This window comes from Centroberyx affinis, unplaced genomic scaffold, assembly GCF_046629955.1.
Source record: "Centroberyx affinis isolate AG114_WGS23_722 - 3 ecotype Tasmania unplaced genomic scaffold, CSIRO-AGI_Caff_v1 ptg000748l_1, whole genome shotgun sequence".
Classification (NCBI taxonomy): Eukaryota; Metazoa; Chordata; class Actinopteri; order Beryciformes; family Berycidae; genus Centroberyx; species Centroberyx affinis.
This window is the reverse complement of record NW_027279361.1, coordinates 127,132-152,857: the sequence shown is the minus strand read 5'-3', so window position 1 is coordinate 152,857 and position 25,726 is coordinate 127,132. Positions and strand designations below refer to the sequence as shown.

At 42.3% G+C, this 25,726-nt stretch overlaps 1 protein-coding gene across 1 annotated transcript; it reads right to left on the bottom strand.

Moving 5' to 3' along the window:
• LOC139644508 (cytochrome P450 2K1-like) lies at positions 1-25,726 on the bottom strand. The gene is made up of 9 exons (XM_071519880.1): positions 25,526-25,726; positions 8,715-8,877; positions 8,418-8,567; positions 8,150-8,310; positions 4,003-4,182; positions 2,963-3,104; positions 1,152-1,333; positions 278-419; positions 1-188 (listed from the first exon to the last, which is right to left on the bottom strand). The coding sequence occupies exons 1-9, from the start codon at positions 25,724-25,726 to the stop codon at positions 1-3; spliced, it is 1,509 nt and encodes a 502-aa protein (XP_071375981.1).

Below are 25,726 nucleotides of genomic sequence, written 5' to 3'. Positions count from 1 at the left end.
TCAGACACGGCTGACAGCACACAGCTGATGAGGTGTTGGGCTGAGGGTAAGGCCTAATACAGGTGTCAAATCCAGCTCATCCTCTGTAACTCCAAGTGGAGGAGTGAAATGAAAGTGCTGGAGGAGAGAGGTGAAGAAGAGAAAGAGCTCCATCCTGGCCAGACTCTCCCCTACACAAACCCTTGGACCTAAGACAGATCAAGGAATATAATAAAGTAAATTTGGTCTCTAAAATTTCTCAGTGATAATAAGACATCAACAAATTAAACTGACTTACCTGCAGAGAATGGTAGGAAAGCATGTCTCTTTAGAAATTTCCCCTCCTCATCCAGGAAATGGGCCGGGTTAAAAGTGTCGGGGCTGTCCCATTCATTTTCATCTTGAAGAACAGATGCTAGTAGAAGAACCACTGGGGTCTCCTTAAGAGATGTAGAAGTAAGAGATGTTAACACATTTTAGGGTTGTCAAAGTTTTTCACAGTTCCAGAACTACTTGAGGATTAGTGTACAGGTGCTATATTGAGTATCAGTTTGGCTGCATGAAGGAAGTATGATCCGTGGCAATGCAACATGGCCATGCTGTGGCACATTTGTCAACACAGCACCCTCAGTAGGCAACAACTCCAGCTTTACACCGCTACAACATATCAATTTAACTCAATAACTCTTATCTCACGATCATGTCAGTCGAAACACCGGTGAAGTTTGTATGTCCACATAACCAGTGTTGGGCGGTTACAGTAATGTGATTACTTGTTTCAGTAATGAGTAGTGTAAGGGATTACAATTCAAATTCACTACTTACATTACAGTTACTAATCCCAGTAACGCTCTGTTACTGCGTTACTTAAACCTGAACCCCGACAACCTTTTCTTTTCTCTCCTTTGAAAAGGTTTTCTTTTTTTCAAAATCCCTGTTTGTTTTTTTCCTCATATGTATCATGTAAGGACATGCGCGGGCAGGTTTACGTTGTAATTGCCCCTATGAATCCAAATATGAATTAGTATTCATTAATATGCCCTGTTGCTGTCATGAAGCTCTTGTTGAAACATTATCAATATGTTATAAATTGACTGCATGCTCAGTGTTACTGATCATCATTTTATTATTACACAATATTAAGTGTAGCACGTCTTTGTTAGTTTATTTACCTTCTTGATGAAATAGCCCTGGAAGGTTACATCTCGAGAGGTGCAATGTGCAACTATGGGGACAATGTTGGCCAGTCTCTGAGTCTCATGGATAACAGCATCAGTGAATGGCAGGTTCTTCCTGTCCTCAGCCCGGACCTGACGACTTCCTATCACCTTGCTCAGCTCCTCCCGGACCTGGTCTGGGAAGTGAAAGATGAGGAAGAACAAACGCATGAGAAACGTACAAGTTATGAAACTCAGAAGCTTAAAACGTGTTTAAAAAAAGAATAGTAGCTACCTAATATTAATGAAATACTTATGAATTTCTCCCAGTCCCAAAAAAATTATCATGTATTTCATCCCACAGCAGTCTGTGCTGCGGCAGAAAAAAAAACTTGAAAAAAAGTGCACGTAATGGCAGTATTGTGTCATGAAAACAGAGCTAGTTTTAATTTATTTACTCTGCAACTTATCCATTTACTCTCAGCTCTCCTGTGGAGCCTACAAATGTCTTTTTTGGAGAGAGACAGATATTTTGACATACCTTGTTTGGACTGCTTGTCAGCTGCAAGAGGCAACGGAACTTGCAGTTTCAACTAACCAACCAACCAACAGCTGACTCATGAGCCAGCATTGTCTGCAGGTCCAAACTCGCCAAACTTATCGTTTTAATGACCAAGAAATATAGATATCACTCGCCTATTACTGAATAGCATTTTCATGAGGATAAATGTTAAGGGTAATTGTTTCCAGTCCTTTAGGGAATTTGTTTCAGTACCATTATGTGTGAGGAGTAAGTGCTAAAATTTGGACTAATTTGGCATTAGGGTTCAACCAACATGGGTTTTTGATATTTTTGGACTGAAGCTACTAACAGCCGATATATGGTGGCAATATTATTAGCTTTAAATTAAAAACATTTTGCAGCAAAAACAAATTGCCTCAGAATTTTATTCTTAGTGAGGTGGGACTATGAGACACCAAAACTCTACACTGAATACATTGAAACACATAATGGTAACAACAACAATAATAATAATGATAATCCTAATTATTATTATTATTGTTATTGATAATAATAATAACAATAATAATGATAATAGCACTAATAATAAACATGTGTGTCCAAATCAATTCAGGTTAACAGCTTTCCAAGGACAACTAGTATAATAATGATCAATCATAATCATAATAATAATCATAGTAATAATGCTAATAATAAAACAAACCTTGCTGGCCAATATCCAATATTGATAAGTATTAATGTTATGCATTGAATTATGTATATTAACGTTGGCATAAGTGGCCAAAATACGGTATGATTTTTTACTTATCTGATTTGAAACTGTGGTCCCTGAGGTATCCCATAAATGAAATACTACTTTGAGGCATTCCTAGATGTCACTGCAAACCCAGGAAGAACATATTTTGTAAGAATAGGTGACCCTATATCTGATGAGTTGTAAAGGTTATTCAATAAACTTAAGCCACTGAATCAGGAGCCATAACCACAACTATTGTATTGACAGGAACGTTTCTGAAGGGGCAACAACTAAGATTCTCTTATTGCCATTGACTCTGTCCACACTTTCCACTCTCTCTGAAAACTAATCTTTTCAAGAATTGCCTCATGTCACCTTCTCCCAACTGAATCCATCAGCCTTTTCTCAACAAACACACTCTTACAAACTCCAAATGCTCTCAAAGAATCACTGATGATTTTAGTCCACGTGGTTGAAGAATTACCACTTTATTTCCCTTTGTCAAACTTAGGCAATAGAGCTGGAATGGAGCAGGATTTAAGTGAGGGTTTAATGTGTGTTCCTTACCCTGTATTTTTGGGTACTTGGCCATGAACAGTAGGCCATATCTAATCGTAGTTGACGTAGTATCTGTGCCAGCAGTGAACAGGTTGACAACAGTCACCAGTAGGTTGTCCTCATGATAGTGTGAATTCATATCCCCAGATTCCTTACAAAAATTGAAACAGCTGTCAGTACAATCATATTTGAAACGAACAAGACATTTCAAACATTTAAATTCAACAGCAAGTAGCTGTCGTATTTTGTTGTCTTCAACTGTTTAAAGACACCACATTTTCATTAATTTAATTTCATGCAACCACATTATCCCACAGTTACATGCGTACTCCATCAGCAGGATGTTGTTCCAAAGTAGCTTTTGTGTCTGATGTGCTACTCTGCTAGCTGACCTTGAGCTGTTACTAGCCAACATGCCTCCTTGCAAGAAGTTGAGCCAGTGCTAGTGAAGGCCTGTACTGTGTGCTCTCAGAAGAGACACATCGTCTGCTCCATGTCCAATAAGCTGTAGTTAAACCCTTTAACTTGCTCTATGGCATTAGCATGGGGAAGAGACCTCAGAAAAAAGACTGAAATTTGTTCTCTGTGAGCGGCAGCCCCCATTATCCCCTGCACCCATATCTGTGAACCACATGTCCAAGCAGGGTGAGACAGCAACTGCTGTCAATGCATGCAGCACCCATCACACACACTGATATACTGATGTACACATCCTATTTTGTTAGTGGTTTATGTTTACCATTTATGGTTTTGCTTTATTAAATCAATGATTAACCATACTTGATGCTTTATGTGGTCTCCCATTTTCACTACAGCTTTAATGAGTAGTCATAACACTGCAGGAGTATCAATAGTAGCTGATATCTATTATGTCCTGCTGCCCCACCTGCCATTGCAAGAGTTAACCATTCACAACTTTCCTACCTAGTCTGGTGGATCATTGGTATGACCCCAATATGTGACTGCTGAATCTTTTACAAAGGCACCTTATCCCATAATGAATATGTAATACCTCCTTCCCTCTACTTCACATAGCATAATTTGTATACCTCCAGGTGTTTCTTGCGGGCCAGAAAAGAGTCCACAAAGCCTCTGCACATCTGTGGATTGAGGGTCTCCTGTAAACCTCTGATTAACTCTGTCATCTGTTTCCTATTAGCAAAAGCACTCTTCATCAGTTGCTTTCGAGCTCCAAACCATTTGCACAACCTTGGAAACTCGTTGTACAACTGTCGAACAAACAAGCAAAGCAAACAAATTCACATTATTTGTTTTCTCATTGGCCTACAATGAAATGATTTGTTGTATACAGTATAGTTTTGATTATTCGAAAGACCTCTTGTAAAGTAATGTATTTAACAGCAACAAACACATTTCCGTAGTGTTTTTAAACATGTACTTTGCATTTTAAACAGGGTGTTTAACACCAGGAGATGCCAAAAAAAAAAAAACAATTTGACTCATTACTTTCTTTTGTTGGGACAGTTTTCATTGTTATGTTGAATGTATTCCTTTCTATTGATCCCAGTGTTTCATGTCATCACCATTTTCTTTTCAGCGTTTTTCAGACTAAGGCTTGAAGAAGTCCATCTCCACAATACAAATCTCTAAATGATTTTGGTTATCGAGTGGCTGGCCTGCTCGAGCAAAGATGTCCTTTCCAGGGGATCGCCTATGAGGATGCTGGCTGCCCCTTCGCTCCTCAACTCCTGCAGGAGGTGGCTGCAGCTGAGGGTTTCCACCCCAAAGCAAATTGTAAGAAGGTAGTCCTGGAGCAGTCCACTTCACATTATTTAATACGGGTGTGTGAATGTGTTTTGCACCATATTCACTGCAGCAACTGTAGCAAAAATGTGAGCGTATGAGTTTCTTAATTTGTGATTCGTAGAATAGGATTTGTGCACCTGTAAATAAAGAATTTGAGAAGGTGTAACTGTTGTGTTGTGTTTGTGGGAGAGAAAAAAATTCTACAAGTTTGCAACTCTTAAAGCATTTTTCTCTGTGACTTCAAATTTACTGATACACATGTGTGAGTATTTTCTACAACTACAAATTCCACTGTCACAGGTGCTCAGATGTTTTGCTCCGGATGAGGTTGGCAGTAAAAAAGAAAGCTGGAAACAGGGTACAGAGAAGATTTGAAACAAGAAAACTAAAAGACATCAAGGTACGGCAGGAATGGGGAATTCAGCTTCGCAACTGGTTCCAAGCCCTAGCAGAGGGAGAAAACATAAATGACAAATGGGAAAGATGCAAGAAGGCTATCACTAACATTTGCAAAACTGTCCTGGGGCACAGAGACCCCAGAAGAAAAGATTAGATCACTGATGCAACATGGAGGGAGATTGAAGCCAGGAGAGACATCAAACTGAAACTCAACAGAGAGACAGACAGCAATAAGAAGGAAGGCCTCCGACAAGACTACCAACAAAAGAACAGAGTGGTCAGCAAGAGCTGCAAGAGGGACAAGACAGCACAGGCGGAGCTCACCAATGAAGCAGAGGCAGCAGCCAAGCAGAAGAATGCTAAGGAATTGTACAAAATCACCCGACAGTTGGCTGGTAAGAACAAGAGATTTAGCCGACCTATCAGAGACAAACAGGGAAACCTTCTCACTCCTCAACACTTTGACGTCCTGAACAGACCTCCCCAGACATTGAAGAAGCGAGGCAAGACCTAAACATCAACTGTGATAGGATATCAAAGGAAGAAATAAAGAGAACCAGCAAAAAATTGAAGCTGGGCAGGGCACCAGGAAATGACAACATCCCCCCTGATGTGCTGAAAGCAGACATCAGTGCCACCGCTGACATCCTACACAGGCTTCTAAATGAAATCTGGGTTAAAGAGGAGGTACTCAATGACTGGAAAGAAGAGCTAATTGCCACAATTCCCAAGAAAGGCAACCTCAGTGAATGCAAGAACTGGAGAGGCATCATGCTTCTCTCAGTCCCCAGCAAAATCCTGTGCTGAATCATCTTGGATAGAATGCAAGAATCACTGGACAAAATATTCAGGAAGGAACAAGCAGGTTTCCGGAAGAACAACTCCTGTACAGATCACATTACATCACTTAGAATAATTGTCGAGCAATGCATTGAATGGCAGTCATCACTGTTCATAAACTTTGTTGACTTCGAAAAAGCTTTCAACAATCTAGACAGAAACATCCTGTGGAAGCTGCTCCGACATTATGGAATACCCATGAAACTGGTCAACCTTATCAAATGCATATGGATTCACAGGCCAAGTCATCTCAAATTGTAAGCTCTCTGACACCCTCCACATTAAAACAGGAGTACGACAAGGCTGTCTACTATCCCCCCTGCTCTTCCTTGTCGCCATTGATTGGACCATGAAAAAGTCAGTGGATGGCCAAAGGACGGGGTTACAGTGGACTCCTTTCAAACAATTAGAAGATCTCAGGAACACACACACAAATGCAACTGAAGACCAACAGACTACATGAACACAGCAAACAGCTAGGCCTCATGATCAACATTGGAAAGACCAAGGTCATGAGGGTCAACACCAAATCCCACCAAGCAATAACTATCGAGGAGCAACACCTAGAAAATGTGGCCAAGTTTGTCTACCTGGGAAGCAACATCAGCACAGATGGAGGAGCCGATGAGGATGTGGAGCTACGCATCAGCAAAGCAAGACATGCCTTCAGAACACTCCGACCTGTATGGCTCTCTTCCCAGCTCTCCAAAAACACAAAAATCTGAATTTGTAACTCAAATGTAAAATCTGTCCTACTCTATGGCTGTGAAACCTGGAAAACCACAAAAACAATCATCAATAAACTGCAAGTGTTTATTAACAACTGCCTCCGATACATACTGAGGAGCGAATCAACAATCAAATCAAGAAGTAGAAAGTGGAGATGGATCGGACATACACTCAGAAAGGAATCAACCAATGTAACAAGACAGGCTCTGGACTACAACCCACAAGGAAAGAGGAAGCCAGGTATGAGGGGTGGAAGTAACCAAAATTAAATGATAAAAATCGATGTGATGAAAATGCTTGTGAATTGAAAGAGTGATGAAAATGCACGTGAATTGAAAAACTGAGTGATAAATTGTTAAGTGATTTGATGAAAATATATGTGAATTGAAAAACTGACTGATAAACTGGCAAGTGGTGGTGATTTGATAAAAACAGCCATTTTCATCATTTATCACCACTTTCTATCATTCAGCATTGCCATTTATCATTTGGTCAAGGCGAGCCTCAGAAGGGTGGAAGTAACAAAAATTAACTGATATATTTAGAAGTGATGAAAATGAATGTGAATTGAAAAATACTGTGATGAAATTGCATGTGAACTCAAAAAGACAGTGATGACATTGCTAGTACTTTTATCTCATTTTGGTATAAGTATATAGATTTTGGTGCACGCGCAGTAATAGGTAATGCGGCTGGCCATGTCTAGCTATAGTACGAATCAAGGGTGCCTAGCTTTTCATAAGATACATATGGTACGATATGTAAAATATAAAGCTACACTAAGCGATTTTCCAACCACTTTGTAAATAAACCCACAGCAAAGCTGCTGGACTACAGAAACCCCAAAAGACAAACCTAGTGTAGGATCGTGCATAAAGGCTAATAGCTAAGATAAATGTACCTATGGACAATTGTCACCGGTTAGTCTCGCTTTGCCAGATTTAAAGTGAAGAGCTAAGTAGCAAGTTTACTAGTTGAACAAGTTTACTCGCTCACTTCATTGATTCCGCCATTACGAGAATTTTTTTCAGGAATGGGAGGGAGAGAGCGCCGCTTTCAAACAGCGAGGGAGGAGACAAGCTAGTTTTAAAAAAAATTAAAAGCTACTTAATGGGTCGGGATCGAGGTGCTTCAATTCAGAGTTTGACAACGAGTTTTATAAAAGAGGTGAAAACAACAGCACAGCTGGCCCGCATGTGTGGCTATTTGTTTATATCATTACATTTATATATCATTAGTCTCAAAAAAATCTCACGCATTGCTTCAGGATTGGTTATAGGGTCTGAAATTGCATATTGCAGGTTTAAACCAAAAAAAAGTTTTCATTAACAATTTAAACATTTGAAATCTATTTCATGTCATTAGAAGACCTTTATTCTTTATTTTGTGCATAGATGCTTACTGAGCAAGATCATGAAAGAGAGAATGAGCAAAAGAATAATAATACATTTGAAGCAATACCCGTACTGAAGCAGAGCCCAAAAGTTGAATGTTCTTATTAGCTCGATCCACCATAGTTGTGAACTCTGGGTCATCATATTCAAATCTGCTGCCATAGACAATAGAACAGATGATATTGGAGACGGCATAGTTTACTGGCTGGGCAGTATTAAAAGCTTTTCCTGAAAAAAAAAAAAAAAAGAATAGCAAAGAAATTAGCAATGTAAGAATCAAACGATTTGATCGCCACCAAAATTGCATTTTTGGCAAAATTATATAAAATAATTACCCTCTTTTTGTTTAAATACTTCAATCAGGTACTGACTCTCCTCGATAATTTTCTGCTCACTTGCCTTCTTGCCCATTCCAAAGTCTCTCAGGTTGGTCAGGGCAAAATGCCTCATCTCTTTCCATGAGTCCCCATTGGCAAATAGAATTCCTGCAGATAAGTATTTTAACAAAATGTTTGTTTTTTCCTCCTCTGTTCCTAAATTAGCATTGTTGATGAGTAATTATACAAGACAGTAGAATACTTATTGTAATAAGAGGATAAGTATAGAACACAAAATCTTTTTTGGGTCCTTACCATGTGTTAAATTTAGGTCATTGATTATTGGGACAATCTCCTTTTCTCCAAACACTTCAGCATGGTTGAGCAGAGCCTGCTTTACCGTCTTGTATCCTGCCAGGACCACCGCCTTCTTGAGTCCAAGATGGACTGTGAATACTGGTCCATATTTCTTAGAGAGCTGAGATCAAGGTAACATAATAATAATAACATCACACAGCAATCAAACCAGTAATAAAGTGTAACAACACTGGATGCTGCTGTCCACAAAGACTTGAGAACATCAGAGCACCATGTTCAGATTAATACAAAAACTGTGTGGTCAAATCAGTTTTGTCTGCGCAGCTGTACTGTGTCCATGGTGTCAGTTTGTGTGTGTCTTGTCCACCAAAAAAAAATCCTAGCTGTTTGAGACAGAGCCATGAAACAAACGAGGCACATGAGCTGCATAATGTCCCACCATGATATATTAAACATAAGCTAATGAGGTAATTAAATAAGCAAATTAATGCATTAATAGCATAATGCAATAAACAGCTTGGGAGGTTTCAAGCTGGCGCTTAAAGGGTAACTTCGGTATTTTTCAACCTGGACCCTATTTTCCCAACTGCGGGTGTCTAAGAAACTAATGGGGACAACAATTTTTGAAATTGGTCCAGTATTGAGCGAGATCGCTTCAGCCGGCAGCCGCGAAACAGGCTGCAGTGTAATCCGACGGGGCAAATGCGCACCGTCAATGTACGTCCACTAAAAATGCTTGTTTTTGCCACTGACTGGCTCAGATTGTTATTATAAGTGTCTGACACAATATGGAAAGGACCCTATACAGAAATGAAACGTACTTCCTTACCTTTAGCTTGATCCCGTCTGTGTGTAACCAAGTCTCGCCCAAGTCCCGCGAGAGCTTAGTTGTTGCAGGAAGTCACCTGTGGAAACGTGAGTGAGAGTTGGAGAGAGGAGTGCCACCGGGAGGAGTTTGTTGTGTTGGAGTACAGAGATCGTAGCTCAGTGTTATCTAAAAGATTTTCTAAGTCATGACTGAATATTTACCTGATTTCGACAACGTGGAAGAGGCATTTGAATTCGATGGCGGCCCGTATTTATTTGAGCCAGAGTATACGGATGAAGAGCTCCTACTCATTGAAGAGCTACCATCATCATTCATTGCCAGTAAGTATCTCTATGATAGCCTATCTGCTAATGTATAGGATATACAAATGTAGGCATAAAAGTAGTCTTATAGGTCGTATAATAGATAAGCATAAATATGACATTTTTACACCACGCACACACACTTTGGCAACAATATTACACAGATAATTTCAGCTTGTTGATATCACTTATTGTATTATTATGAATGTCAACTGCTGAAAAGGGGAAATGAATCTATATACATATTTTATAATCAATCATGACTCAGTTGATATTTTACACATACTACTGGCTAGCTCCGCCAAGGAGGTTATGTTTTCGGTGCCGTTTGTTTGTTTGTCTGTCAGCAGGATTACGGAAAAAATACTGGCCCGATTTTCATGAAACTTGGTGGAAGGGTGTAGCATGGGCCAAGGAAGAACCCATTAAATTTTGGAGCGGATCTGGATCCGACTCACGAACAAACAATAATAGCATGAACCTTGGCGGAGGTCTGCGCTCTCCGAGTGCCTTTCTAGTTTAGTGATTGTTTTTGCCGTGTGTACTGATGCCATGACAACGCAATAACTTTAGCTGATAACATTACCTCCACTCTGTCTGGAGCAGGTCTCTCCACTCTTGGGACAGCATTTTTCTTTAGGAAAAAGTGCTTTGGGATAGGATTTCGTCTCCTCTTTGGCTGGCTGTAGTCATACCGGTCAAAATGGTCACTGCAGACCCGATGGTCTGCAAGGCGCAGCGTATGGACAGGAGTGTTGGCATCCATTTGTAGCACAACTAGCCACAACTTCAGCGGGTCACTATCCAACAAAGGCAGTCTGTGAAAGCTGCGCGAAGTGTTGCGCGACATTTTGTTGGCACAATTCGGAAATGCGCAAACACGAACCATTGTTTTTTTTGTTTTTTTTTTATTTAGATCTTTTAGATAACGCTAAGCTACGATCTCTGTACTCCAACACAACAAACTCCTCCCGGTGGCACTCCTCTCTCCAACTCTCACTCACGTTTCCACAGGTGACTTCCTGCAACAACTAAGCTCTCGCGGGACTTGGGCGAGGCTGCGTTCGGAATGGTTCACTCATTCCCTCACTCACTATTCCCCATGTAGTGTTTATCATATAGTGAACTATATGGGCAACGACCAAACGAAATTTCGGACACTACAGTAAATATAATTGCATCAAAAAAATGCGCTGGATATTCGTGTGACGCACCGGGATGCGCCCAGCATCACGTAAATAAACCAAGCATCATGACAGGAGGTTGAAATGGACTCAGGTCGTATTGATTTTGACAAGTTTTCAACATTAAATTACAAATAAATTGTTGAAATTCTAATCATGTGCAAGTGTGGTTTTATCAACTTTGGTGCTGTCTGCTAATGGCAGCGAGCTGTTTTGGTTTGGTAAACAAGCTTGTGAGCTAATGACTAGCACAAGCTTTCATATCACCTCCTGTCCTGTACTGGTGGATAAAGTAGTCAGCTGACCTGTAACGATGATTCCTGCAGTTTTGCTGCTCTTGGTTCAAAACGGAGGAAACTCGACTGAGGAGTCTGATACGTCTTTTGTTGATTTGCTAACGCTGTCAACCGGTAAATAGACCAGTTTCTATTAGCTAACGTGTTAGCTAGCTGTTTCTTCTTCTTCGGTAAGACACGATCACATTGCATTGTGGTATACAGGAGAAATTGTAGGGTACACTGTCTGTTCACTACAATTTGTAGTGCATTGTGGGTATCTTATAGTGGACTATTTAGTGAATCAAATTAACCGTTGAGAATTCGGACACTAGTAGAAAATGGCGGATACACTATATAGTGCACTATTTCTGTAATAGGGAACGGTTTCGAACAGAGCCTTGGTTACACACAGACGGGATCAAGCTAAAGGTAAGGAAGTACGTTTCATTTCTGTATAGGGTCCTTTCCATATTGTGTCAGACACTTATAATAACAATCTGAGCCAGTCAGTGGCAAAAACAAGCATTTTTAGTGGACGTACATTGACGGTGCGCATTTGCCCCGTCGGATTACACTGCAGCCTGTTTCGCGGCTGCCGGCTGAAGCGATCTCGCTCAATACTGGACCAATTTCAAAAATTGTTGTCCCCATTAGTTTCTTAGACACCCGCAGTTGGGAAAATAGGGTCCAGGTTGAAAAATACCGAAGTTACCCTTTAAGAATTGGCTTAGGATATTATGTCTGATAATAGAGTGTCTTTCTATATTTTATTTTCTTGTTTGTTGGTTGCTGGTTTGTTTTTGATGTAGCTTATTTATTTTAATTATTATGGACAGACCCAGACTTGTATATAATCTGCTGAGGGGGCTGCGTAGTAATGTTGATATATTGATGTATTTATCTCTGATGTACAGAGTTTTTAATTAGTTTTATTAACAGAGTGGCGAGTAGGGCCAAGCATTGTCCAAAGAGTGTGTTTGATGTTAATACTGTGAATAACTTGCTGAGTGTATTGTATTATTGTTTTGATTCATGTTTTTGTGTCATTCTTGCCATGTCAGATCTGCCGTCCTGACCCCTCCTCTACACACCCCCCATCCCCAAAGGGACCACAATGGAAATAAGCCTCTGAGCTTTATTGTGTTATCCTGACTTTTTCCTTTTATGTATGCACTCAATGCCTTGGCAGATCCGGTGTTTTTAAAATGAAACTGTCAAATAAAATCAATCAATCACTCAGTCAATCAATCAAATAAATCTGTCAACATACTTGTCTTCACATAAGAAATGGGCTGTGTTAATATGAACTCCAAATCTTAAAGCTACACTAAACAATTTTTTATGATCACTAGAGGGTGACAGAAACCACAACACATTTTCAGAATCAGAATCAGCTTTATTGGCCAAATATGTACACATACAAGGAATTTGACTCCGTTTTTTTTTCATTGCTCTCAATGTACTTACACAGAATAAATATAGAGCTAAAAACAAGGACAACAAGATGAACAGAGGTAAACCTAAACATTTAACTACTACATACATATATATACATATGCATATTGTCATGGAACTGGCTGTTCCATTGCCTGCCTCACCTCCTGACCTGCCTGCCTCTCCTACTCCTGTCTGTTTGTCTGTGTGTCTTGTCTATGTGTTGTGTTTCTAGGTCCCGTTGAGAGCTTCAATCAGTCCAGTCCAGCTCCTCCCTGCACCAGCTGGCCATAATTCATAATTACTCTAGCAATTATATATACCAGTCACTTTCCCTTCAGTCCGGGCCAGATTGTCTAGTGTGTTCTGCCTAGCTTTCCCGCGTTTCATGTTCCTGTTTGTAGGATTCGGTTATCTGAACTCTGCCTTGTCTGATCCCTACCTGGTTTGGTTGCCTTTTTGTATTTTGCTCAACTCTCAGTAAAGTAGTTTTTTCATCATTTTTCTGCCTCCGTGTGTCTGCATCTGGGTCCTAGTCTTTGCCCGTCACATATACATATATATATATATATATATATGTGTGTGTGTGTCTGTTAATTCAGCAGTAGCCTAACAGTTTTCTATTACTTGTCATTTTCATTTGAATGCGGTATATTTGTCCACATCAGGATCCTGTAGGAATGGTGACTCCGTTTCCAGAGAGCTGATTGGTCAGGAGGCGGGCCTTTCATATGTTTTGATCGGATAGCCTGAACTTAACCTGCTCTGGTTAGCCGTGCAGCATAAGTTACCATGGTGATCTACCCCGGTTACGAGTGAGCCACCTTCGTGAGACAGAAAAGTTAGGGTTAAACGCAAAGTTAGCTCGCTAACCCACTAATCTCGCTTTGTGAGACAGGCCTCTGGTCCGCGTGTGTGGATATTTGTTTATATGATTACGTCTCACGTAAATCTCCACATAGCACACGTTAGTTTCAGGGTTGGTTATATATATATATAGTAGTTTCAGGAAAATTTGTTTGTCCACATCAATATGCAGATTTATGTAAGCTGCTCCAAAATCTAATCAGATAATCTACTGTACAGGGTGAATCTGTGGTGTAAGGATGAATAATTCTGCTACAGGCAGCAGTGTTGGTGTATTTCAGATCACAATAGCCTACATGTAAACTAATTAATTCAACTGACTTTTAATGTAGATTTCAACTGTAGTAATATATTGCTATGAAAAAAAATGGCAGCAACCAGATGCCAGAAAGACCATGTGAAACTCAATATTATGGTAGCCTACTGAACTTGCACTTGAACTCTTGACTATGCTGCACAAGGATATTACGTATATCCATTATTATTATTATTTGCATTATTATTTGCGTTTATTTGCACTGTCACTATTGTTGTATATTAGTACCATTCCTTCCTGTACTTGAATTATGCTTGACTTCCTTGGCATTGTCTGCCGATTGCTGCTGTGATACCTGAATTTCCCCAAGGGGATCAATAAAGTACCATCTTATCTTACCTTAACTAAATTTCATGCAGCACTAGTTGAGCTGTAAATTGTAAACTGAACAACAGATATTTTGAAATGTATTTAATAAACAGCTGCCATTAAATGTGAATACTGCTAATTTAATAATATTTATTGGTTATTCCTCTTGTCTGGGTCTGCACGATCAATATTTCTCAAGATGAAAAAATTGACCAATAATAAATTGACCAACATTTATAGCCCTTTTTTGGCATTGAAGATTAAATTGTCTCCTCTAGTCTGTGATCAGAGTAGCCTAGCTTAAGTAACGGACTGATATGTGGTATTTTTGCTTACTTTTTGGTATAGAGTAAATGTTCTTTTAACAGCACTTTAACACTACACACATTCAAAAATATATTGTGTGGCCCTCTCTGTATACTGAAAAAAAAAATGACAACCCTCTCCTGCCAAATCAAAGGCCTCAGACGCAAAGGCCTTCAGAGCTATCAGACGGGCAGATTATTTCACCTCTGTGGATCTGAAAGATGCCTTTTTTCACATTCCCATTGTAGAGAGACACCGGAAATATCTGAGGTTTGCCTTTCTAGACAAAGCCTACGAGTTTTGTGCTCTCCCCTTCGGTCTCTCCCTGAGTCCACAAACCTTTACTGTATGTGTAAATACTGCATTGGCTCCCTTTCGGGAGATGGGAATAAGAATCTATTGTTACCTCGACGATGCACTCATAGCAGCGGAGTCAAGGAGCCTTGCCATTACGCACACCAACACAGTAATAGATCACCTTCAGGGACTGGGTTTCCTGATAAACTGGAAGAAAAGTTGCCTCGTTCCCCAACTTTTTGGGGTCTGGAGTTGAATTCTCTGTCCATGCAAGTGCGCCTGTCTGCAGACAGACGGAGGCGTATTCAGACAACAGCCAAAGCCACACGGCCTCGGCGCGTGTGTGGTGATGCTCGGACTGATGGCTGCAGCATCAGCAGTGGTCCCACTCGACCTGCTACGCATGCGACCATTTCAAAGTTGGTTCATCAGTCAACACATAAACTCAGTAAGAGACCGTCACCACAGGCTTGTGATTACGCAACGTCAGAGCCTGACAACCTGGACGGACCCACACTTACACTCTACTGGCATCCGTCTGGGCCATGTGTCTCTCAGGATTGTCACTGACGCCTCCCTATGTGGATGGGGCGTGGTATGCGACAGCCGTATGATAAACGGGCCATGGGGAGTGCAGGAATATTGCCACATAAATGTGCTAGAGTTGGAAGCTGACCGCCGGGCCCTAGCATTTTTTGCGTATCGGAGAGAAGTTCGCCATGTGCTGATACGTTCGGACAACAGCGCCACAGTCTTGTATGTAAACCGACAGGGCGGAGTCCATTCGCCAGCCCTGCACCAGGTGGTGATTCAGATACACTTGTGGGCGCACAAACACTTGCTCTGCCTGACAGCGGCGCACATTCAAGGTCAGCTGAATCGGGGAGCAGACCTCCTATCGAGGGGCAATCCTCACCCTGCGGAGTGGAGCCTACACCCACAGGTAATGAAGGAAATTTGGGCCCGGTTCGGTTGAGCGCGCATCGATCTGTTCACATCGCGTCTTGCAACACATTGCCCGCTGTGGTTCTCCATTCACAACGACGACCCCCCGTCAGGTCATGATGCTCTAGCGCACCGGTGGCCAAGAGAAGGGCTTTACACGTTTCTCCCCATTCCACTGATCCAACAGGTTCTGTGAAGGAAGACAGGTTGCAACCTATTCTGGTAGCCCCTTATTGGCCATCACAGACTTGGTTCGCGGACCTGAGCTTAATGGTGCATGGGACCCCATGGATACTCCCGTTGCACGCAGATCTCCTAACCCAGGCGGGAGGAGAAGTTTTCCATCCTTCCCCTCACAAGTGGAGGTTGGTTGCTTGGTTCCTGAACAGGAACATCTGCTTGGTGAGGGTTTACCTTTAGCAGTCATAGAGACAATACAGAGTGCCAGAGCCCCATTTACTCATTCTCTGTATGCATATAGATGGCAAGCCTTAATGCGCTGCTGTGCGACGCGTAATGAGGACCCAATATACTGCGGTATAGGGATCATTCTGTGCTTCCTTCAGAGCTTGCGGGACAATGGTTTGTCTCCCTCCTCCTTGAAGGTCTACTCGGCTGCTATTTCTGCCTGCCATGAGGATATAGAGGATCCCCCAGAGGGCCTAAAGGCTCATTCTACTAGGAATGTTTCAACTTCATGGGCACTTTTACGTGGTGTGTCAGTGGAGGACCCCAGGAAGACTAGAGGCACATCCATGTGCTTCTAATGGGGATCCTTAAATAAACATAAACATGTGTGCAGCTGCCGCATGGTCAACATTTGTTAGGTATTGTAGTCTGGATGTCCAATGTGTCCTTTTCGCACGTTGTATTGTCAGGACGTTTTGGCCTTTATTTGCATACTGTTTTATGGGATAATCTATAGCTTTGGTTGGTCATGATATCCTATATTGGTTCCTCCTTGGGTCAGAAGGGTTGCAATTAGCAGTGCCCTCTCTATGGCCAGCATGGATGGTGGTATGCATTGTAGTATGAGTTAAACGTTGGGGTTGTACTACAACCCAGGTTTTACAAGTGAAGAACGAGAGTTCTTACGAATTCAGCCTTGCTGGCATGGTTGCAGGGCTGAATAAGCTGCTTTGAATGACGTTGGCAGGTGAGTGGGGTCTATTATTAGCAGACTGCTTAGCAGACTGCTTAGCCTCCACAGTTGGCTTCAATCCCAATGCCCTAGTCTGAATTATGGTTTTATTGATAATTTTAATCTTTTCTGGGAATGGTCTGCTCTTTTCAAAAGGGATGGTCTCCACCCTGACCACCGTGGCTCACAAATGCTGGCTGGTAACATATTTTATTCAACCACATACAACCATCACTCTGCCTCCCGTGACCACCTTGTGGCCATCAACAGAGTGGACATCTCCGCCACCAATTGACGTCCCCAGGGGCCAAGTAACTATAACTTTGGTTCCGGGTCAAAATTAGAATATCCCACAGTGCTTGGTCTATCAAAAAACAGTTCCATTGATAATTTCTCCCCCACCAATATTCCTGTTATTACCAGGGAAAGACTTAACATAGTGAAGCTGTGCATCAATTCCAGAGGCATCAACTCTCAGAATCGTATCAATTGTCTGCACTTCATTCTCAGATAAGAAGAGATCTTTCACTCCGACCTCCAACCTAGTTGTCAGGTTTGGACTTTTGAATGTTAGATCTCTCTCTAACAAGTCTTTTATCTGCCATGATTTTATTAACTCTTTTAATTTTGATTTTTTTTTATGATTACTGAAACTTGGTTGAGTCTAGGTGATTTCACTATATTGATTGAAGCTACACTCCCTGGCTTTATTCATTTGCATCAACCCAGGCTATCTAGTCGTGGTGGCGGGGTAGCTGTTATTCACAAAAATCATATAAAATGTTCCCCCATCTGTAATGGTACTTTTCACACTTGAATCACTGAGTTTCCTAGTAAATGGTAAGGCTCCCTTGCTATGTGTCCTAGTCTACAGACCCCCTAAACTGAACCAAGACTTCATCCAGGAATTCTCTGACCTCCTGTCTCTCATTGTGGCTAAATACGACAGAATTTTAATACTTGGTGATTTTAACATCCATGTGTGTTGCCCATCACATGCACTTGTCACTGATTTTATGCAGCTTATTGAGTCTTTTAATCTTATTCAATTTGTTACTGAGCCTACTCATGTAAAGGGCCATACTCTTGACCTTGTACTCTCATTTGGTTTGCCCGTAAATAATCTTGAGATAAAGGATATGTGTATGTCTGACCACAAGGCAATTGTATTTGATGCTCCGCTACTTCCTTCTACCTCAAAGCCATCCTCTCCACTCAGCTCTCACATTTTTAACGCAACCTCTGCAACCAAATTCTCTGAGGCTTGAGTGATATATGAGTGATATATCTGTCATGACATCCCACAGTCACACTGATGAGCTAGTCACTCATTTTAATCAAACCTGTTTGGTAGTACTCGATTCCATTGCTCCTCTCAAAAACAGGAGGACAAAACCTCGAGCTCTTCCGTAGCTCAATGATACAACTCGGGCCTCTCTAAGAGATAGAAAAGCTGAGCGTAAATGGAAGGCTAATAAATTACAGATCTTCCATGATATCTTGAGAAATCGAATGCTCATATATCAGAAAATGGTTAAGGATGCAAGAGCTGCTTTTTCTCAGAATTTATATCTAAAAACTGTCACAACTCTAAGGTTCTCTTCCAAGCCATAGATTCTGTCATTAGCCCCTCCCCGAGCCACAGCCTTGAAGCCTCCCAAGAGAAGTGTGAGGAATTTTTAGTTTTACTCAGAAGGTTGAAAATATAAGATGTCAGATTTCACCTGCTGACAGGGACTCCTCTGTTATCTTGGAAAATTCAGCTGTTTTAAATGGTTTTCAGCCAGTTTTCCTCATTGTTTTTAAAGGATATTGTCTCTCAAATGAGGTCCTCTACTTGCTGTTCTGATGTTGTTCCAACAAAATTTCTCAAAGATGTCTTTGACACAGTAGGTCCTAGTATTCTGTCTATTGTCAACAGTTCTCTGGCCACAGGAACTTTTCCCTCTAGTTTTAAGCATGCAGTAGTTCAGCCTCTTCTTAAAAAGCCCAGCCTTGATGCATTTGATCTTACTAATTTTAGACCCATCTCTAAACTGCCTTTTTTTAATCAAAAGTTTTAGAAAAAAATGTTTTTACCCAATTATTATCTTATCTGAACCATAATAATATTTTTGAAAAATTCCAGTCAGGTTTTAGAGCATTACACAGCACAGAAACAGCCCTTGTCAAAGTAGCTAATGACCTCCTCCTCACAGCTGATGCAGGAGAATGCTCAGTCTGAATCCTTCTAGACCTGAGTGCAGCTTTTGACACCGTAGATCATGCTATTTTAATTGAGTGCCTTGAACAGTGGGTAGGTATCTCAGACTTAGCACTGAGTTGGCTTAAATCCTATTTATCTAATAGGACCTTCTCTGTCACAATAGGTCATCGTCGACCACAGCAGACATCACCTGTGGGGTTCCACAGGGCTCAATTCTTGGCCCCATCCTCTTCTCCCTCTACATGCTTCCACTTGGTCATATAATTCGTAAGCATAATGTTTCCTTTCACAGCTATGCTGACGACACACAGTTATATATACCCTTCAGAGATAATGATCCCAACTGCTTTAATACTCTCAGAAAATGTCTCAAGGACATTAAGTGTTGGATGTCACAAAACTTTCTTCAGTTAAATGAAAGCAAAACTGAAATAGTCTTATTCGGGCAGCCCAACGCAAGAAATCTTATTTTACATGATCTAGGTGACTTATCATCAAATATAAAGCCTGTGGCCAGAAACTTAGGAGTGAGTTTTGAAAGTGACCTAACTTTCGAGGATCAGGTAAAGAGAGTTGTGCAGTCCTGCTTCCTTCAACTAAGAAATGTATCAAAAATCAAGTCATTTTTATCTCATGCTGATTTAGAGAAGGTAATTCATGCTTTTATTTAATCTCATCTAGACTATTGCAACTCTCTCTATACCTGCCTCAGTCAAAAATCAATCTCATATCTCCAGCTTGTTCAAAATGCTGCAGCTAGAATTTTAACTGGCACTAAACGTAGAGACCATATTACTCCAGTCTTAGCACATCTGCACTGGCTACCAGTAAGATTTAGAATTGATTTTAAGATTTTACTGATTACATTTAAAGCACAGAATGGTCTAGCCCCTATATTGCTGACCTTTTAATTCTTTATGAGCCGGAACACAGCCTTCGCTCCTCAGGCAAAGCCCTTTTGGTTGTTCCACAGTCAACAGGCTCAAGACTAAAGGTTACTGCGCTTTCTCTATCAGGGCGCCTAGACTTTGGAATGACCTGCCTGAGGAAATTAGGCTAGCTAAATCAGTTTCATCTTTTAAATCCCTTCTAAAAACACACTTATTGTCATGGGACCGGTTGTTCCATTGCCTGCCTCTCCTGCTCCTTTCACTCCCCAGTCCTGCCATTCTCCACCTGTCCACCAGATGTTCTCGGACTTCCCCTCATCACCTGTTCCCCCCCTCCTGCTTCCACCACACCTGTCTGTCATCAGCCCATTAGCCTCGTGTCCTTGTTCTGCTTTCTCCTGCCTGTCATAAGCCAATCACCTCCCGGACTCTCCCCTGCCAGCCAGCTATCCCTCATGTGTAATCAGTCTATGTGTATATCTTGTCTTGGTTCCTTGTAGTCCTTGCCAGTTCGTCTGTTGTGTTTTCGCTGTGTTACCTGTCTTTGTTGTGTTCCCCATGTTTCCAGTTTTGTCACCAGTGTTTTGTGTTGGTCTGCTTAGACCATTCCGCCTGGTTTGTCCTAGTCTCTGCCTCTCCTCTGACAGTATGAACTGGCCATTACGGACCCAGCAGCTGGAAATTTGGAGGAAGAACTGTTTGAGCTGACTTACACTCTCCAGAGCCTCACAGGTTGTTGGAGGAGGGCCTCTGATCCTGAATGCAAGCTGGCAGCTCTGACTATGGCCCACAGGGCCGTGTCCTTTAAGCCTTGGCTGAGGAACTCACTACCTGAGTGGGTGAAGGACTTCCTCGACACTCTTGCACTCTTTCCCCAGCGCACTCAAGCCCCAACCCTCTCATGTCCTAGCAGTGGAAAAAAGCTCCAGGGGGTTTCAGCCCCTTTCCCTGTCCGTTTGTCTCCGCCTGCCTCCCGGCCTGCTAGCCTCCAGCCTGCTAGCTTCCAGCCTGCACCTCTGTCAGCATCTCAACCTGCTTCCCGGCCTGCTAGCCTCCAGCCTGCTCCTGTCAGCGTCTCAGCCTGCTTCCCGGCCTGCTAGTTTCCAGCCTGCATTTCGGTCTGCACCCCAGCTGTTTAGGCTCGGGTTCATCAGCCTGCAACCTGCCTGTTCTGAGCCCGCTAGCCCATTTCCTGCCTGTCCTGAACCTGTCTGTCCTGAGCCGGCTAGCCCGTTTCCTGCCTGTCCTGAACCTGCCTGTCCTGAGCTGGCTAGCCCGCTTCCTGCCTGTCCTGAACCTGTTTGCCCTGATTCAGCTTATCCTGATCCGGAATTCCCTGAACCCTGTGGGTCTTTTACGGAACAACTGAGGAACTGCCCAGAAGCCCAGCGGTCACCCTTTGAGGGGACTTGCCTCGTCATTCTCACGGGGTACAGTGGAGTCTCCAGGAGAAGGTGTGGTCCCCATGGCTCCCCACGCCACTGGCTCTCTCAGTTGCGCCGCGCTTCAGAGTCTCCGCTGCCCAGCGCCTCAGAGTCTCCAAGCTGTGGCGGTTTCCTGTTCCTGTGCCGTGAAAGCTCCCTGTTCCCAAGCTGCGGCGGTTTCCTGTTCCTGCGCCACGAAAGCTTCCTGTCCCTGAGCTGTGGTGGTTTCCTGTTCCTGCGACACAAAAGCTTTCTGTTCCTGGATTGCAGCTGTCTTCTGTACCTGTGCTGCAGCAATCCGCTGAGCCTGGGTTGCAGCAGTCTTCAGTTCCTGTTCAGCTGCAGTTTTTGGAGGTGCTAGGAGGATAACATACGTGGACGTGCTGAAGAAGGACACTGGCTACGCCAGCGCTGATGAACTGCGCTCTGACATGCTGGACCGGGATGTGCGGAGAGGTGTCATCTCAAGAACCCAAGTTGCCCCAGGGGACTTGACATGATGTACTGATGTGAAGGTAAAATCTTGAAGTTAAATAGTTCTAGAGGTATTGGTTCTGGAATCTGTGGACATATGTGTTAACCACCTTTGTGTTTGCCTGTTTCCTTAGATGTTTTGCCTGATTTTTATCTTGTCGGTGTATCATTGTTCCTTTTTTTTTTTTAAACTGTACATGGGGAAAAACATTCTGTTGATAGCCTCATTACTTCATCCCAAACCAGCTGCCTGTGTTTCTTTCTTTTAAACCTCTGGCTGCAGGTCGGCCTTGCCAGGAGCGGAGGAGCAGTTGTCCTGCTGAGAGGGGCTGTTGCTGGCAATTCCCCCTTCCTAGTCACCTGTTTGCATGTGTTTCTGTTTATATACAGTACATATAATATTATTCACCGTTTGCTGTACTATTTTGTAGTGAACCTGCACCTGTGGCCTTGACTCCTCTGGGATAGCCTTAGTATTTTAGCCTCTCTCTATAGACAATCAACCACTCCTCCTGGCTGTTAGAGGCCTATGTTGTAGCAACCTGTACGTTTTATCATTTTATAGAGTGTTAAGCTTCCTGTATTCTAGGTTTTAACTTGGATCTTGTAAATTTCAAATAAACCTGTAATTTTTATGCTTGGAAAACTATGCATTTGCTCCTCTTTGGAAAGGGTATAACTCAATTCTGGTTAAGAGCTCTTTGGGTGAAATTCCCAAGGTGGCTTTGTCAACTAATGTACCTGGCTTCTCTTCTCGGTCACAAATGAAAGCTTCTAGCAAATCACAAAGCTTCTGTTCCTAGCAAGGCCTCCCCACTGAACTCAGAACCCCTCAGCAAAACCTTTTGGAAACCGACAGGTACTTGTGCATGTACACATTAAAGTAAAAATGGTCTGCCCTTTCTCTGACTGCTGTGATCTTTGGGTCAACATGGATGCGCTGCACCAGCATGTCTTCCTGGGCACAAATCACAAAGTCACACTACTGCAGGCCAGTGATGAGCAGCTGACCCTGCACCTCCCAGTAGTACACATGGCTTTCACAGGGAGCCAATGTACCATGCTTCATGTGAAGGTATTTGCAGTCCATATCTCAACCAGTCCAGATGGTGGCTGTTCGACTGGGTCAAAAATCAACCCATCGGGTGAGGCACCAAGCCAAGGGGCATTAGGGTGGATGACAAGACCACAGGGTGAATAGTTGACATTCTTCATCCTGCAGTACTCCACTGCCGCCTCAAACTCTATATCGGTGCCTCTCTTCATCTCCGCTGTCTGCCTTGTTCCCTTGAGGATTCTCTCTGCAAAAGACTCTGCAGAGCTGGTCATGATCCCTGATTAGCCTACACCTATTCTGAGAGGCTTGATAAATATATTATATTTATCTGGTTAATACCAGATCCCTGAACTGGGATTGGAACTGGAAGTGAATGTGAACAGAACAGAACATGTTATACAACATCCCCACTAGCAATCCCTACTCTCAAGCTGAGGCTTCTAGTTTTTCCTCATAGACCTGTGACAGGCTGCTGCCCTGATACCGATTTCGCTAGTCAGCCTGTCTCTGTTTGATACTGGTAAAAATACAACAACATGATTATGTAGGCATAGCTATACATTTGCTGGGATGAGACTCTCTTAACAACAGTGTTAGGTAGTGAGCTAGCCAGATAGCTATCCGGCTAGCTAGTAGACAGCTACATACCCTCATAGTTGCAGATGTATGAAGAAGCATATAGCTTAAACCCTTTATCCAGTTTGGTCGTGGGAGTCTTGTAGGTCAACCTGCATATACGGTGTACATCGGAAATGCTCATCTTTGGCAGCTCCCGAAAACACCGTGAATAACATAAGGGCATATCCACACGTAGCTGGTACAACAATGAGCTTTCGGTAAAGCGAAACTGAACAGGAAACAAGTAAATCTGTTTACCAGAATGCGGAAATAAGTTGCACATAACCCCTATTCATGGCAATCAAATGGAAAGATGTCCAAAGGACATTAATGTGTATATAACAGCCTTAGCTGTTAGACCCAGCATTCTGTATTGACTCAGCAGCTGGGTCAGAAATTACGTAAGCAGTGAGGAAAATAGTTCTGGTTGAGTATGACTGCATGCAAGCCTGACCACAACATTTTAGAATGGCATTGAGTGGATTTCAGGTTACTAAATTGTTATCAAAATGAAAAAATTAAAGAGTACTTATTTTACACTTAATTCACTTAGGCCCGGATCTACTAAAGGTTTGCGCCAGTGCAAATCGCATTGCGGGTGCTAAAACCTTGTTTTCTGATCTACTAAGCCAGCGCACAGGGCATTTGCGCCTGAAATCATGGGTTGATCTGTGTGTGCCGTTTTTTGCGGTTTGGCCTAATTACATGATTTGTGGGTGTTCCAAGGCTGAGGCGCAAAATAAAGGGAGGGATTTATGGAAATTGGTAGTGGACGTGATTTATCAAGAGGCGGTGGCCGTTAAAACCTGTTGATTGTGCACGCAATTTAAGACCTAGGAAAAGCATGTCTTATCATTTTGCGCATAGGATAGCTCTGCTGGAACTGGCTCCAAGATCAAATTGACAGTCATCTACACAGCATAACATGCAGTCATTAGATCACAGGGTTTAAACAAGTATACTGACTTAAAAATGTACAATTTAACCCTCATTGGCAGCATAGTAGAATGCGCACTCAATATTCAGACTATTACCTAAATATACAAAAAGGAAAAGTTGCCGGCTCTTCTCTGTATTTGCTGACATTTATTATGAGCCAATGTCTCTGCAACATTGCCTTGATGAAAACAATGCAACTAAAACAAGTGTGCGTAATAACTGTCACCACCGTGGAGAGGTGTACCTTCACCATGTCTCCATCCCTCCCACCTGGCACCTATGTCTCAGTCAGGCTCTTCTGCACTTGCTCCTCCAAGGGAGTTAAGGCTCCTCTTTGGCTTTATTTGTGGTAAGCATTTTGGTTCACCTCAGCGCTTTTTACCTCCACTAAATTGTGCTTGTGGTGCCCAAGGGCATTAACTTTATGTCGTTCCAGAGTGACTTTTTATGCACGGGTAGAACTCTTCTCTGCAGCTCTTTCTCTGCCACCAACACTTCCAGCTCCACTGGAGAGACATTTGTGCTTCTTTTGCCCATCGTTACGTTGCCACTAATGGGCTATTGTGCGCATTGCGTGGCCCTTATATTAGTGCAGTCGCAATTCTAATTAATTATCTGCGCCTCTGTTAATTTGCATGCCCTACTTTAGTAAATACTTTGCGCTGGCGGTACCAATTGCACCCGCAATTGCTTTTGCGCTGCGCCGGGAATTGCAACATGTTAGTAGATCCGGGCCTTATTACTGTGCAGAGATTAAACGACATTTGAAGAGATTTCAGTATTATATTAGTATTATATTAATATTATTGGTTCAAGATTGTATTACATTATCAGCTTAATACATTATCAGCTTTATTACATTTAGTTTTATTACATTGTTTTACAATATCGGTAGTTTTTACATTATTGGCCTATTCAACCCTATGTAGATTCTGGTTCTCCTCTGGCCACCACCTTTAAAAAAAAAAAAAAACCTAATATCAACTACTTACCTTACAGAGGGTGTTGTGAGGCAACTTGTGATCCAACTGCAGCAAATTACCAAGCAGGGGAAGAGGTTTGGGTCCTGGAGGCTCCTTCTCCTGGGGGCTAGAGCTGGAGAAGAAAAGGTAGAGGACCAGCAGGACCAGAACAGTCAGCAGTAAGGTGGTGGAACTGGGGGACAGGAGGACAAGATCTTCCAATATAGCCAT

Coding starts and splice junctions, on each gene's coding strand:
- LOC139644508 (XM_071519880.1), bottom strand. CDS start 25,726: ATGGCTATATTGGAAGATCTTGTCCTCCTGTCCCCCAGTTCCACCACC. Junction 8,878..25,525: donor CTCACAACACCCTCTGTAAG/GTAAGTAGTTGA, acceptor CCTTGATCTCAG/CTCTCTAAGAAATATGGACC. Junction 4,183..8,149: donor TGGGCTCTGCTTCAGTACGG/GTATTGCTTCAA, acceptor TTTGTTCGACAG/TTGTACAACGAGTTTCCAAG.